Source organism: Conger conger, chromosome 9 (genome assembly GCF_963514075.1).
Source record: "Conger conger chromosome 9, fConCon1.1, whole genome shotgun sequence".
NCBI lineage: Eukaryota > Metazoa > Chordata > Actinopteri > Anguilliformes > Congridae > Conger > Conger conger.
In genome coordinates, this window is record NC_083768.1 from 48,669,014 (window position 1) to 48,684,790 (window position 15,777).

Consider the following 15,777-nt stretch of genomic DNA (forward strand, 5'->3'; position numbering starts at 1 on the left):
ATGTCAGAAACGTCCTCAGTTAACTCCAGTTCGGTAGTTTCCAGCCAGCGAGTCTTGCAACTCGCCCTCCGCGGAGAATGGATTGCACTTGAACAGACAATCAAAGGTCTGGACAAGGGAGACTCGGAAATTTCTCAGTTCGACGAGGTCAGTAGGCTGTTTCCAGAATTCGTACTTTACAGACCGTTCCAATGATCTCCATTAGTAACTTTGTTCCGAATTAGCCAGATGCGCTAAGTTGCACAATTAAATAGTCTATATTGCTATAGCATGAAAGTGTGTGACCTGTAGTCTACAAAGTAGCTATAGACTAGTACGCTACACAAGCAGCTTGTGTTTTGTTGGTAGGCTATTTTAGTGTGAGACATTGAATTAAATAAAATAAAAAATAAAAATTAGGCTAATATTTGATGTATTATTGAGTCACTCATTTGAAAAGCACAAGTGAAAGGATGCGCGTATCTGAATTTCATTGTTGAAAACTTCAATTTATAGTATTTTTCAGAAGGAGCATCAGAGTAAGATTCTGTATCCATTCATTTATTTGCTGACACCTAGTATACATGATTGAGTTAAAATGTGTTTTGTGGTTGCAGGAGTCTGGTCTGAGTCTACTGATGATTGCAGTCAAAGAAAACCGTCAAACTGTAGTTGACAGGCTTCTGGAGTTGGGGGCAAGTCTTAGCGAGCGGACAAAGGTAAGAGGCACTCATAGGCCGTAAAATGGTTGAGGGTCAAATACCAAAACGGTAGTAGCATTGTCCCTACAGTTGTCAAGCTGAGGAGCAAACATAACCAGGAAGGATATTGTAAGATAACCTGGTGAGTATAGCAAATTATTGTATTCAATCACTGTTTTAAACAACCGCTTTCCCCCCCCTTTCTTCAGTTGGAGGAATGGTTTCGGGAAGCGAGATACCCAATTATTTTTTTACATTGTTCCATTTTTTATTTTCTCCATGACTGAACTTGAGGAAGCTGAACAAATGCATTAACTTTTTTTTTTTCCTTTTGAGAAGCTCCTAGAGACAAATTTCTAGATGTGCATTCCCTTCATCACCAACATGTTAATCCATCTTCATCTTCCTCTGCTGGATGCTAGAGGAATGTTGAGTAGATATTTCCTAAAGGGTGGGGGGAGTCTGTGGGGTGTGTTGGGGGGGGGGGGGTGAGATGTTCCTCAGGGAAAGGTCAGAGGCAAAATAAAAAAGGAGGGGCACATAGAGCTGGAAGGATCAACCCGTTGGGGTGTAACAGTGTGACCTTTAGATAGAGTTACGGCCTCTGTGATTCTCACTAAGACCCCTCTCCTGCAGGTTATTGTGTGTACTATGTACAGTCATAATGAGTCTGAGTCACATTACAAACCATGGTACCCGTTGCATGGGGAAATAGACTGTTAGTCAGTGGAAGCCATTTTGCATTTTACGGCATGATATGTTTGTGAAGAAGTTACTGCGGTCTTAGGAATTCAGGCTGCAACCAGTATGACAGCAGAGTAGTTTGGCCTTAACTTATTTCTCCTGGTGAAAGTGACTTAGATCACATTTTCCCCCATTCTGAATCTCAGCCAGTTTCTCATTCTAAAAGCTGAAAACAGTCCAGACAACAGCACCATACACAACTTTGTATAAAAGCTGGAAAGGAGAACTTGCGTATGGAAGCATATCTGCTCCAAATTCTGATAAAAAGTGAATTTCCAATTACGTTTCGTTTTCTTTCCATGTGCATAACTATCATGTCATAATTCAAATTAAAATGCAAAAGCTTGCTTTCCATTTTCAGTTTTTATTTCATGTACACATTTTATCTGACAATATTAAAATATAAATGCAAAGCCCATTTCATATTCATTTTTTCTCATTTCTCATGACAAAACCCTGAAAATTAGAAACCACATTTGAAATAATGGTTTCTTATTGTGATCTTGACAGAACTCTAATGATAATTCAGTTGGCCCTTTATCATTTATTTTCATGTTTTCCTGGTGACATAAATCAAAAATGTCAATGCTTCCATTTGCATTATCATTTTCACTTGGTCATGCAAAAACTTGGCCAAAACTCAAGTTGAAAATGCAATCCCCTCTTCTAATTTTCATTTTCAAATTCAAAGACCTGTCAGTCAAAAGACAAGGACATTACAGGGGTGGTTCAAACTCAACCAAGTAGTCTCTCTTGGAATCCGTACAGACTAGGCTGCTAGCTGGCTACTAGTTCTCAGGGTTTTGGAATGGATCACAGAACTTTACAAGAATTAAAAAGGAAGCCAGGTAAACAATGTTATGAAGCTGGTATTTCCCCTGCTTTTGTTAATCTGGTGTGGAGTAGGGCATACACTGTGATTCCACAGATCTGTCTAAAACCCCCACAAAATGAGTGATCCATTGTACCCTCAGAATGTATGTCCATCATGTCTTTCTGCTGTTATTTTAATGAAAAAATCTGCCATATAGTTAGTTAGCCTTCATAACTAAGTAAACCGAAACCAAATTCCCATGTGTAAGGCATATGCAATTTCAAATAAAAAATCTGCAAAATAGGCTACCCCTTTCACCATGGCCAGATTGTCTTTTGTGCAGATTAAAGCTGGTTTACGGGAAGGGAGTGATTAGGAAGGAACCTACGGCTGTTTTAATCTGGATGTTGCTTGATCCATTCAACATTGGTAGTAAAACTGTCTAACAGTTCACTGCTGAATATCCATTTTAAAGCAGCCTGAACAGGTCAAGCTGGTCAACCTGCTGTTCACCCACTAATCAGCTATATAGTCAGCTAGTCCACCAGTTCCCCACCAGCTTACTCTACCATCTTAAATAGCTTTGTCCTTCCACAGACCAGCTATAACCAGCTAGAAGTGTTGAGAACTCTTCTTAAACCATCTTAAACCATCTTAGAATCTAGGCTGGTCTTGATGGAATTCTTAGCAGGGGAATGGGAACTTTAGCATAAGTGTGTTCATTTCAAAACAATGCCCAAGCTGGTTGTGTTAAGGTTATAATTAAATAGAGCTTAGTCTAATATTATTTTATTAAGTCTGAATGTCTGGCTTATTTTCTTTTGGACATCAAGCAACCACTGGCAGAGGTACAACCAACAGGCTTTATGGACAACAATAGGTAGACTACATTGGCCTACATACATTCAGTGGACCACTAAAGGCAGCTAGCCACAGACTTCACATTGGCACAGAAATGAAAGTGGGTAATGAATACTCCCTCTCACCGAAGATAGGTGCTAATGCTAGCTAACAAACGAACAAAGTTTAGTGAATTTAACGTGCTGGTATTTACAGAAGTAGCCATTACAATGGACTGGATAGCGCTTTCGTTGAATCCCAGCCTACACAGTTTGATTGACAGGGCTTGTGCCTTTGAAAATGAAAATGTAAACAAGAGATTACATTTTCAAATAGAATTTTGGCAAGGTTTTAATGATAATGCAAATGGAACAGCTTATTTGATTTTTGTCTTGGATAATGTGACGACAATAAGAAACTTATTTCAAATGTAGTTTCAAATTTTCATGTTGAGAACATGGTTAAGATGATTCCTTGAAATTTCATGAAAACTTCTCACCTTCACAGTGTTCATCAGAACCACTTCCCTGTAATTTGGATGAATTACTTGGATGTTGTCTCTCCAAAAGTATGTTTTGTAAACTTTAAGTTTTTATAATTCTGCTTTACTCCACTGGAGTAAAATCAATGACATCTTTAGTATTAAAAATGCAAGGACACAAAATCTCATTGGAAATCTTCAAAGGCTGAACAGTAAAATATTGTTATAGAAAGAGTTGAATAAACTTTTTGAGTGAAAACTGGAGAGAAAGTATATGAATGATTTATAACAAAGCACTGCCTCTCAGGACCTAATGATTGCTTTGAAAGAATGCCAAAGTCAACTGCACTCCATCTCAGGCTAGAGTAATGAATAACAATCATTTGCTTCTTACAGTAAATTGTTATGATACGTCATTTTAGAGCATGTGCTTTGGAGACTGCATCTAGTGTTATTATCAATGCGTCTCTTAGACTTGAGCTTTTCCAGATGGATTTGACTGCTAATTATGCTGAGATTTATGGTTTAATGAAATGAACTTGTCAATTAAAAGGCAATTTATGAACATGCGTCATAATAGCCATTTGATTGTGTTTTTGATATTACAGTCCATATAGAGTACTAGTTCTTAATACCTCTTTGCTATCAATCAAATGATCGGCAAATATAACCATTCCGGGAGGGAAGTTATGCAAGAAATAGCTGATATTTTGATTAACTAACAGCAGTCAATAGAGCAGTCAAATGTCTGTCATTCACAGAATGGAATGAGTGTTGCTGTTGCATACAGTACCAAAAAAAAAAAAACACTTTTCATTTGATTTTGGCAAAGTGTTGTGCGTCTTAAGCCTGGTCAGTTTAGAAAATTACCAAACGAGCTACGGTAGTTAGCCCAGTCAGCTAATTAAAAAGCTAGTTAGCTACCTTTTTCCTGAAAAACATACTTTACATGCCAGAAACGCTAAAATGGCTAGTTTTCACAAACTGCCGTCAGCAGTTTATGTTTTACGCAATGTCAAAACATTAATCATTTCAAATATATTCTGCCACAGGAATATAGTAAGGCAGTCACATGCTCTGCTGTTTCTGGGCCAAGGTGATGTTGCTAACGATTTGTCTTCAGCTTGCAAAAGTTTTACAGTCCCACCAGCAAGGAGAGGACATGACAGATTGCCTCTGCAATAACTCCAGAAACACCTTTGTGTGCATTAACTCCCTTTCATTAACTGCATGCTACAGTTCTACAGTGTGCTCACTGAATTTTGGAGCCGGGCAACAGCTGAAAGGGTTTAGAGGACTTGGCATGGGCATGGTTTTTTGGGGCGGTAGGATGTGATGTCAGAGCATGCCAGCATATTCCTGCTGCTCCTTTGATGAGCTGTGGACTGGGAATCAGGAAACCAGAAGGGGTTTTTTACGAGTGAGGTCATGCACGTAGACTTGTACCGCCGGCCGAATGTATGGATTGTGGGAATAGAACCCATTATGTGGACTGAAGCTTCGCTTTGGAAGAGAGGGGTGTGGGCAAAATTGAGGTTTTTTTTGTTGCCCAGAGTCGATGGGCTGTTCCCAGACAAAGCCAAGGGTTTCAGGTTTTAGAATAGCAGGCTGTTACTGGATACGGTTAAATGGAATGCCAGAGAGTGTTTTTACTGGGAGCATAGCACAGAGATTGTCGGGTCAGAGACAGTAGATAATTCTTCAGTAAATTCGCAGCGCAGTAATTGCAGTAATAGGTAACTGCAGAATTTCACACCCTGATTCTCTTTGCATTTTTTCTTGTTCAGCACATTTTTGTTCACTGTAAGAGTTGGGTTGAACCCCAGTGCAACACTCATAGCCCTCTAATTTCAAAGAGAATATAGGGTATGTGGAATTTTATTTGACCCTTTCTATGAAATGGACTTAATGTTTTCTTTGCGGTGCTCCCCAGAATTATATTTCGCAATCCACATATCCTGGAAAGCTGTAAAATTCCCCAAAAACACCGCCCTGTTGAAAATTCATAATCAGCTCTCAATAGATTGATGCAGGCTTCTTTGGATCTACGAAAGATCACTTTTTTGTTTTAATACAGTAGTCACTGGTTACCTACTGTGTGTCATTGTGAAAATGATATTGTGTGCGCTAAGGAAATTACTAATAATTTACTCAATGTCATATTTTTAACAGTAGTCAGTAATGAGTGGATTGTATTTTATTTCTATTTTATCTTTTTTGCAATTATGTTAACTTGTATGTGCATATTGTTGAATGTATTTGACAATATATGTAAATAGAAATGAGATAAAACTATGGGGTCAATAAAGGTAATATATACAGAAATGTCTTTTACTCTACTCTGAGGAGGATTAGATTAGATACCAGCATAGCCAGACGAGTCTGTTTTGTTGATGATTTAAAAATTGTGCATTTTTAATCCATTCCTATGCATTTCTGTGGTCTCTGAGACAGAGGGCCTGCCAGTTTCTCTAGACAGTGGTACAGACAGTATGCTCAACCATGGTGCAAAGTTGATTCAAAATTCCATATGCACCATAATAAAGGCAAAATCTTCTTTAAGCACCAAGGGTGACATACTGGCCTTCCTACCTATGAATTTTAATTACAATACATTCCATCTCCAAAATATGCCACATCATCTAATCTAATAGAGGAAAGTGAGATATTGTAGGTCACTCTGCTGGAATGTGTGTCATATGTGCTGTGGTGAAACCACTGGGGAAAGAAACAGGCTGCAGGCTCTAGTGCTCACCTCTACACCAGGATACACTGACACCTATACACTGACGCTACACCTTTGCATCTCCCCATCCAGCCACGCTGTGTGCTCAGACTGAGATAGGGAGCTGAGTCTTGGCACTCTCCGTTTGCGAATAAAGATTTTGACGATTCTGTCCGTCTGCACTTCCCCCCGCAGGACGGCCGGACAGCGTTGCACGTAGCCGCCGCCCACTCCAAGGATGATATCGTGAAGCTGCTGGTGAGGAAAGCGGACCCCAACACTCCGGGAGGGGTGAGCACGGTCGCTCTGACTCAGTCTTTCTCCTGCCTGGCGAGGCTTTTCCTCCACGGATTGTTCCGGGGACAGGCCAGGAAGGATCACGTTTCTCAAGAATATTTTGGGTTGCCTTATTTGGTCTTTTCCTAACCAGCAGGATCTCAAGACCTTATTATTATTTTAATAAGTACTGGCCGCGGTTCCTTTTTTAAAATATATTGTACCGTGGTTGCATGACAAGCACATATTTTCAAGACCTCATGAGGAAAGAGTGGAAACTTCGGACAGGTTTTGTGCATTAACAGTGCAACAGCGTCTTAATGTTCATAAAATGATCTTTTATTTACTTAATTTGACTCTTTATATCATGAAAATGTAGAATAAATATATTTTGCTTTTATTTTTGTTAACCTATGTTACATCAGTAGTTGCAACAACGACTGTAACATCCATAAAAAAATCATATTGATATGTTCTGAAATTGAGTTTCTGACTACGGTTAGCAAGCCATTCCAGCAGCATTTCACCCATGGCTGCCAGCGTCTAGTCCTTTTTTGTGTAAGTGTAAACAGAATGAACCGTGCCCCCCCAGGAAGTTTACAATGGCCCGATGGCTTTCGAGAAAGGGAGTAATGACAACAAGACTCAGAAAAGGCGGGGCAAAGCTGAGGGCATTTGGCCGTTTAATCCTTCCAAGTAGGGCAGTGTCATGGAGCTGGCCTCAAAGAGCAGCCAGGGAGAATCTCCCACACGCGGAGCTGACTGCGGCAGCCACGCATTAAGGGGGCTTTCAGACACACTGGCGAGGGCCTCTCTGAGCTGACGTTCCAGCACCCGACAGGAACATGACCCTCACCTGCCCACCACACCCCCCGCACCCTCGCCCTGCCGCTGATAAAGAGAGGGGGTGGGACACCTCCCGCAAGGCACAAGCGGCCGATTGTGTGGGGTATTACCTACTCAGCAACAGAGTCATTATTTTAAGGACTCTGGTTGTCTTGTGTTCATCATTTGCATTTATTTTTACCCCCCTGCAATGTATCGTTTCTCACGGAACACATGTACACCTACTTATTCATGCGATTAGCTAATCAGCCAATTGTGTGCCGACTGCAATCCAGAAAATCATGCAGCTACAGGTCAGGAGCTTCAGTTAATGCTCACATCAACCATCAGAATGGGGAAAAATGTGATCTCAGTGACTTTGACTGTGGAATGACTGTGCCAGACCGGGTGGTTTCAATATCTCAGAAACTGCTGATCTCCTGGGATTTTCACACATGCTTTATTAATGAGAGAGGTCAGAGGAAAAGGGCCAGACTGGTCAAAGCTGACAGGAAGGTGCCAGTAACGCAAATAACTACACATTACAACAGTGGTATGCAGAAGAGCATCTCTGAACACATAATGCGTCAAACCTCTAAGTAGAGACTTAATAAGTCAAAAAAATAAGTCTGTAATAAATACCTAATAAAGTGGTCACTAAGTGTATATTTGGCTCTTGTGTTGTTAGCAAAAATGAACATCTCTTGATAATCCCCAGAAACGAACAAAAGGGTGTAACTCTCATTGATAAATGTGAGTCTGCACCTGGTTCTTAATAGAGATGTTGCAGTGGGGGAGTTGGGAGACGAGGCCTGCTTTATGTGCCATGTAAGCATTTAAGCCCTTCTTCCTCTCGCATAAAGCACAGGAGGTAATAATAGGCCCATGATGTGATGGCAGAATTGTGTTGACATCATCAGTGTTGTTGCTGCCTCGTGAGGGCCCTTGTCTGACAGCAGATTTGTGTTTCCCAGGCCAAAGATCAGCTTGCCCTGCACTTTGCAGCCTCCCGACCCACTGGTGCCCACAACACGGTCCAGACATTACTCAAGTATTCCTGCAAAGAAGCCCGCCTTATACCAGACAAGGTAAGGATCAGAGAACTGGGACACCAGTGTCTGAGCCCAACAATTTGTAGACCTTCCTTCAAATAATTGAAATTTTTGCTGCTTCATTCAGATAAAAATTACTTCTATAAGCTTTATAGAAGTACTGAAATAATACTTAAATAATACTTGTATGTTTATGCCTTTTTATATTGCATGCTGCAGCAAACAGAAACCACCACACACTTGTTTATTCATACTGTATATCAGGGGTCACCAACCCTGTTCCTGGAGATCTACTGTCCTGTAATTTGGCACACCTCATTCTACTAATTAGCAGCTCAATGAGATCTCTAGCTGTTGAATGAGATGTGCTTTGTTAGGGTTGGAGTGAAAAACTACAGGGTGGTAGATCTCTAACTGTTGAATGAGGTGTGCTTTGTTAGGGTTGGAGTGAAAACCTATAGGACGGTAGATCTCCAATATAGGGTTGGTGACCACTGCAGTATATGATCTTCTGTGATGAGCTTTTATATGAGCTTTTATATGCAGTTTCTGTATGTGCTCACTATGTCCAATTCCATTGTTTCTTTCCAGGATGGCTGCATTCCATTGTTCCTAGCTGTTGAAGCAGGGAATGTTGGAATCGTTAAGGAGCTGCTTGGATCCTTGACAGAACCACAGCTCAGAGCTCAGAGAAAGGTAGAGCCTTCACAGGAACCACATTTAAACATCCATGTATGTTATTTAAGCTACGTTACTATAAATGGCAATATTTTGGCACATACTTTCCATAAACCCAAATAATTATTTGGATTTTGTTCAGCTTTCCAAGAAAGAGCTTCATATTTTGGACAAAAATGAAAATATTGTTGGAGTAGAATGTAGCATTTAATCTCAAAGGTCCCCTTTACAATAATTACAGCAGTCTTCTCTCAGTACATTATTTGAATAGCTCGCTGAAATTTAATTTGATTTTAAATTACACTATTAAGTCACCACAAATGTGGTTGAAAAGAATATGCATCCAATTATGACTAAGGCTCTAATAAATACTAGTAACAATGAAATAATATTTTTAACGGATCCATACTAGCACTTGAAGAAAGGAAATGAGTTTGACTGGCTTATCTTTTTAATTTCCAAAGTATTTTCTCATATTTTTCTTTCTTTCTTTTCTCTTGTATGGTCAGATATTTTTAATGATGCGGCCTGTAGTGTAGTAGTTAAGGTAAATGACTGGGACACGTAAGGTCGGTGGTTCTAATCCCAGGGTAGCCACAATAAGATCTGCACAGCCCTTGTGCAAGGCGCTTAACCCTGCATTGCTCCAGGGGAGGATTGTCTCCTGCTTAGTCTAATCAACTGTACGTCGCTCCGGATAAGAGCGTCTGCCAAATGCCAATAATGTAATGTAATGATGCATACCACTGGTATTTCAACTGATGTATTATTTTCCTATTGTAAAACAGTGACAAAATGTTGCCGTGTTTCAATTTGCCATTGTGGTTGTGTTGATGTACCCACATATATTTAATGAATGCGTCCCCTTGAAATGTTGACATTGCTGAATAACTGTGTTGTCCGCTTCAAAGCACCAGGGAATATTTTCACATAGTGCAAGACAGTGTGGCCTGATTGTTTGGGTTTTACCCCAGGGGGCTGGAGACACTGCTGTCCACACCTGCTGTCGGAGAAAAGACACGGAAATGGCAAAGCTCCTTATGGAGCATGGGGCCAATGTGGACATCCAGAACGTAAGTTAGCTCACGTTGTGGGTGCTTATCTATAGCATTCCAGACTGAATCCAGATCATGGCAGTCTGGAAATGGAATATTAAGCACATTGTTATTCAGGGTAGGTGACCGGCCCCTCTCTACCTGAAGTGGCCGATGATTTGGTAGCATCTATGAGTTTTTTTGGAATGTGTTCTGAGGGCAGAATGACATGTGATTGGTTCTATCTGGCACCCAATCAGGAAAGGGAGGAGGTTGGATAATTTGCGTAAGTAAGTGCAAGCGAGCCTGATCTCCCATCAAGACCTACGTACAGTGGGCTCCAGAATTATTGGCACCCTTAATATATATGGGTGTAATTGGTACAAAAATACATAAACAGATAAACATACCACTTAGAACTGTAAGGGCAATAATAAAAAGGCGTAAAACATATATATATTGTTTGCCAACTTGCCAGAAAGAGTGTGCAAGTGTGCATAATCTGTAAGGACGGTAAGGAAGATGGATTAGTTTGTATGCCACTGCAGAGATTGGTTATGTCTTGGGGTCACCAAGTCTAAAAAACATATATAGATCTGTTAGGAATTCACATTTCAAAGAACTTGAGTGCGCTCTCAATAATAAACTTTAAAAGCCAATTATCAAAATTGATAAGATACTGCAACCATTGCAAGGTAAGCATTTGAGTATAAAACAGCACTAATAGACTCTCTGGTAACCTCACAGTTTATATACTTATTTATGTTTTTATCTAGTGCAGGTGGTTCCTTTCTTAAACTCTATGAACAGAAACTATTTAAGTTTATCTGGAATAGGAAACCAGATAAAATCAAAACATGCCTGTATAATAAATATAACTGTGGAGTGGTGTAATTATTGAATATTAAAGTATTACATTCTTCTTTGAAATCATCTCTAATTGGGAAACTTTGCTCAGATCCTGACTGTTTCACTCATAGTTTACTTGAATGGGCTCATCCCTTGTCCTTGTTTAAGGGTGGACTTTTGGCATATTTACAGTTCAATTCTGTCCAATGGTTTAAAAAACTAATGCATTTCGATTGGTCTAAATTTCTCAGTGAATCCATACAATGCTGGTTACAATTCCATTATCATCTACCAGAAAAAGTTGACCAAATATCTCAACAGATTATATGGTTCAATACAAGTATAGTGATAGGTAATAAACCTATATTTATGAAACAATGGTTTGAGAATAGGATTATCTTTCTAAATTTAATCTATTTTAAATGAAAAGGTTAAATTATGTAAAACTACTGAAGGGTATGGACAGGTTGGTTCCATTACTTTCATCTTGACCACAGAATTGGAAAAGGGAACTGGTTAAGGTGTCTGGGAAATTAATGGTCTGTAAAAACAGACAAGTAATGTTAATAAAGAAAAGTATCTTTTTTATTTAAAAAAATAAGGTGCATTTGATATGCGATATAAAATTCAGTACAAATGGGAACAGCTTTTTGATATACCCCTCCCATGGAATGTGATATATGAATCTATATATAAAACAACTATTGATTCCTTTATGCAAGCCTTCCAGTTGAAACGATTGCAAAAAAATTTAGCCACCAAAGAAATGTTACATAAATGAGGTATTGAACATTCCCCAGTATGTAGATCATGCCAAGATGAAACAGAATATATTCAACATATTTTTTGGTACTGTCCCATAGTGAGCCATTTTTGGACTCAAATTCAAATGTGGCTAAGAAAGTGTAATATCAAGACTGGATTGGACGTGCAGACTGTTCTGCCTGCTTGGGGATTTAAAAAATATTAATCAAACGGTTGTAAATGTTATTATACTTCTGGGCAAGGAATTTATTTTCAAGTCTGCCTCAGATCAGGATCTACAAACGGAGCATTTTAAATCAATTGTAAATCATCACAGCCAAGTAGAAAACTTGGTATCTCAGGGAAATTATAAATACGCTTTGTTTGGTTCAAAGTGGGAAAAAATCAGGCAGGCTGAGGGTTGGTGTTAGGCCACATTTCGGGAGAAAACTTGTCACTTTTGTTCAAATTGCATGTATGACACTGAGTTTTCTTTCCAACAAAATATTGTTTAATGTATGTCAAATATTTGTATAGTTCAGTATTTATGCTGTCCCCTGAAGTAGGGTGGTGTGGAAGGATTAAAAAATAATAATAATCAGGAAATCTTGGCAGAAAATCTGGTTGCCTCTGCTAGAAAGCTGAGACTTGGTAGATTGTCTAGCAGGTCTATGACTCCAAACTTACATCATTCACACAGAAATAGTTAATTTAAAAACAACAAACTTGTTCTGAAATGACCATCTCAGTCTCCAGACTTAAATCCACATGAAAAACATGTGGTCTGAACTGAAATAAAAGCAACTCACCATAAACCATTTGTACTTTTTCTTTTAGTTAGTTTTCTGGCATATGCTACTGTGAACTGACTCCAGTGAAGGTTTTAAAGATTCTCCCCAGTTGAATGTCGGTGTACTGTCGTGGGGCCCGTATACAGAGGGTTTTTGTTCTTGATTTCAGTTCAGCAGACTAGATAGAAAGCAGTTTATAGCATAGTCAGTTCAGTATCAGTTCAACTGTAGGTGGGTCAGTACAGCTCCCTTGAAAATCCCACCCCCGTTATCGCTGAATCTTAAATGATAGCCTCATGTAGCCGGCTTATGACAACCTAAGATGACAACCAGCCACATTTTCTTTCATTTCCACCCGAATTGCCCACAGCTGTCCCGCATACACAAGCGTACGAACGAATCATGTAATGATTCAGTACATTCAGTTCACTTTAAAGATTCATTCAAAAAGATTTGTTCGTTTATGTACTGCCCAACACTATTTGCTACACCCCAGGTGGGGCAGTGGAACTGAGAGCTACTGAAGGGCCGATTGTGACCTGGTCTTCCATGTTACTTTCCCGGCAGGATGACGGACAGACACCTCTCCATGTGGCTGCTTGGGAGGGGGATGAACTTATGCTCAAGTTTTTCTACCAGTGCAAGGCCAACCCCAACATTGTAGACAAGGTGAGGCATATTTAGGCATATGGAATATATTTTTGAAGTATTTTGAAGGATTTGCTTTGCGGTATACAGGATGTATGACCATGTGTATACCGTAGTCTGGGTGAATACTTGATTCTGATTTGCTGGAAAGTGTGATAAATAGTGTGATATAAGTCATTGTGTGTAATGAGTGTGGCCCAGGACAATGTAAGTGTTTATTCTGAATCAGTCTGTAAAATTGAGAACAAGCAACTGCAAATGTAAAAACAATTATGATGGACTTGGAATGACAAATTAACTGTGGATAAGAAACTTATCTTGAAATACTTATTTTGAAACCTTGAATATAGCCAACATATTCAGCTCTAGCTAAATAATCCATTCCTCTAATTTGAGCCAATCAACCTAAGTAACCATAGCAACATGCTGAAACAGTAGCCTCCTAAGTAGTTAGTGCCATCAAAAAGTCTATATGCGCAAAAGAATATTAACAACCACTCCTTATATGTTAATCTTTGGCAAAAGACCATGGTTTAAGTGGAATAATCCACTTTGAGGTGTGTTTGAGGTGTGTGTTAAAAGGCTTTAACACACTCTGAGGCATCGTGGACTGGATTCTTCACAACCACACTGTGGATTGTATTAGTCCTTACTTGTCATCAGAATCAAGTGTCCATACGACACACTGGTATAAATACACTGTTTACACATAACAAAATATAGTATATGTAATATATAAGAAGGTAAATTAAATATATGTAGTTGCCGATGGTGATATTGTGTGTACTGGCTCACTGCTGGCTCCTCTTTCTCAGTTGGACAGGTCCCCTTTGCATATTGCTGCAGAGCGAGGCCACACCAGTGTGGTGGAAGTCCTGACTGAAAAATTCAAGTCCAATGTGCTGGCTAGAACCAAGGTACGGTATGTAGACACAGTCACAGATATATTTCCTGGCTTATAATTTGTCATTTAGCTGATGCTTTTATCCAAAGCGACTTATTGTTGATTAGACTAAGCTGGGAACTATCACCCCAGGAGCAATGGGAGGTTAAGGGCCCTGCTCAAGTGCCCAACGGCAGTGCAGATCTTATCGTGGGCCCTGGCTTATTAGTGTCCATTAATCAGAATCACAATTGAAAATGTGCTTGGTTAAACTTCAAGGGACACATTACTTAATCTTTTATTAAACTCATTTAACACGAGGCAGAGAGCAGAATCTTGTCAGACATAATTACATGAGCTCCGTGTTAGTGACACAACCTGTAGTTTAGGGGTGAGCTGCCGACATGTTGACAGTTCGGATTAGAAGGTCAGTCTGAGATTCATGACAGTGAGCAAATCTGTTCCTCTCCTACGACAGTGGTGATGCACTAGCCCCTCCTGGCGTGTAGGATGGTCTGTGTCACCCCGTTTTTGAACATCCCTGGCACGATCTCTCTCTCTCCATAGGATGGGAGCACCCTGATGCACATCGCCTCACAGTGCGGGCATCCAGACACTGCTCTGGCCTTCCTGAAGAGAGGCGTGCCCCTGCACATGCCCAACAAGGTAACCGATCAGGTGCACCCTCTGTGTCAGGGGTTCAGAGGTCAGGGGTCAGAAAGTAAACGTCCTGCCAGCTGATTTCATTAATTAGTTCTACCTCCTGGCTGAAGAGCTGTGATAATTAGCAAGTCCCGGTGATTGGAACAAAATACTGGGGAGGACTTTGACTTTCTGAACCTGGATTTTCCACTTTTGGAGGACTTCACCACTGCTCCATCGTCAGTAGAAACAAATACAACTATTTTACTGAATTATCTTTAAAAACTGTTGATTAATTTAATTTGATTATGTTTATTATTTATTTTGATCACTCAGTTTACTGGGCACACCCCAATGCACTTATGGCATTGTAATTCATAGCTTTATTTTTGTTTCACCATATGACTATGCACAACATAAAAATTACCAAGCAAATCGTCAAAATATTAAATGACTCACACTGATGAAAGAGGAATGGATTGTTCGTCTCTGTCACTTAAAGGTATTATTGGCAGTACTGTAACTGTACAGTACTACCAATATAATATCTAAACTGTATATATATATATATATATATATATATATATATATATTTACCCTATTGGGTGACTTATCATACCCACCTGTTGACACAGTAGTTGTCATTATGAGACGGGATCACAGTCTGCTCACACAAAATGGAGTCTGTAAAGCGTGGCTCTCTGCAGTCAGGTGCGGTCTGCCTCCACGCAGCGGCGAAGCGGGGTCACACAGCTGTAGTGAAGGCGCTGCTCCTGAAGGGGGCGCACGTGGACGCCACCACCAAGGACCGCCGCACCGCTCTCCACATCGCCGTGCAGAGCTGCAAGCCCCTGGTGGTGCAAACGCTGCTCGGGTTCGGGGCCCAGGTCCAGCTCAAAGGGGGCCAGGTAACAGTTCACATTTAGGAAACATGTGGTACAGTAACTGCTCAGCTGGTGGTGTCGCCAAGTGAAAATGCTCATTTTATCTCCCAAATTGATGGAGCATATTACTGCTGTGGTTATGGACCAATAATTACTATTTTACCTTCTAATTGAGGAATGAAAACAT

General features: G+C 40.0%; 1 protein-coding gene across 1 annotated transcript in view; it reads left to right on the forward strand.

Moving 5' to 3' along the window:
• trpn1 (transient receptor potential cation channel, subfamily N, member 1) overlaps positions 1 to 15,777 on the forward strand; it is a 30,979-nt gene continuing 15,202 nt past the window's right edge. The window contains exons 1-10 of the mRNA XM_061256032.1: positions 1 to 147; positions 597 to 698; positions 6,480 to 6,575; positions 8,360 to 8,473; positions 9,029 to 9,133; positions 10,090 to 10,188; positions 13,101 to 13,202; positions 13,997 to 14,098; positions 14,632 to 14,730; positions 15,414 to 15,614. Coding sequence (XP_061112016.1) covers positions 1 to 147; positions 597 to 698; positions 6,480 to 6,575; positions 8,360 to 8,473; positions 9,029 to 9,133; positions 10,090 to 10,188; positions 13,101 to 13,202; positions 13,997 to 14,098; positions 14,632 to 14,730; positions 15,414 to 15,614 — 1,167 coding nt within the window. The remainder of the gene's footprint in view (positions 148 to 596; positions 699 to 6,479; positions 6,576 to 8,359; positions 8,474 to 9,028; positions 9,134 to 10,089; positions 10,189 to 13,100; positions 13,203 to 13,996; positions 14,099 to 14,631; positions 14,731 to 15,413; positions 15,615 to 15,777) is intronic.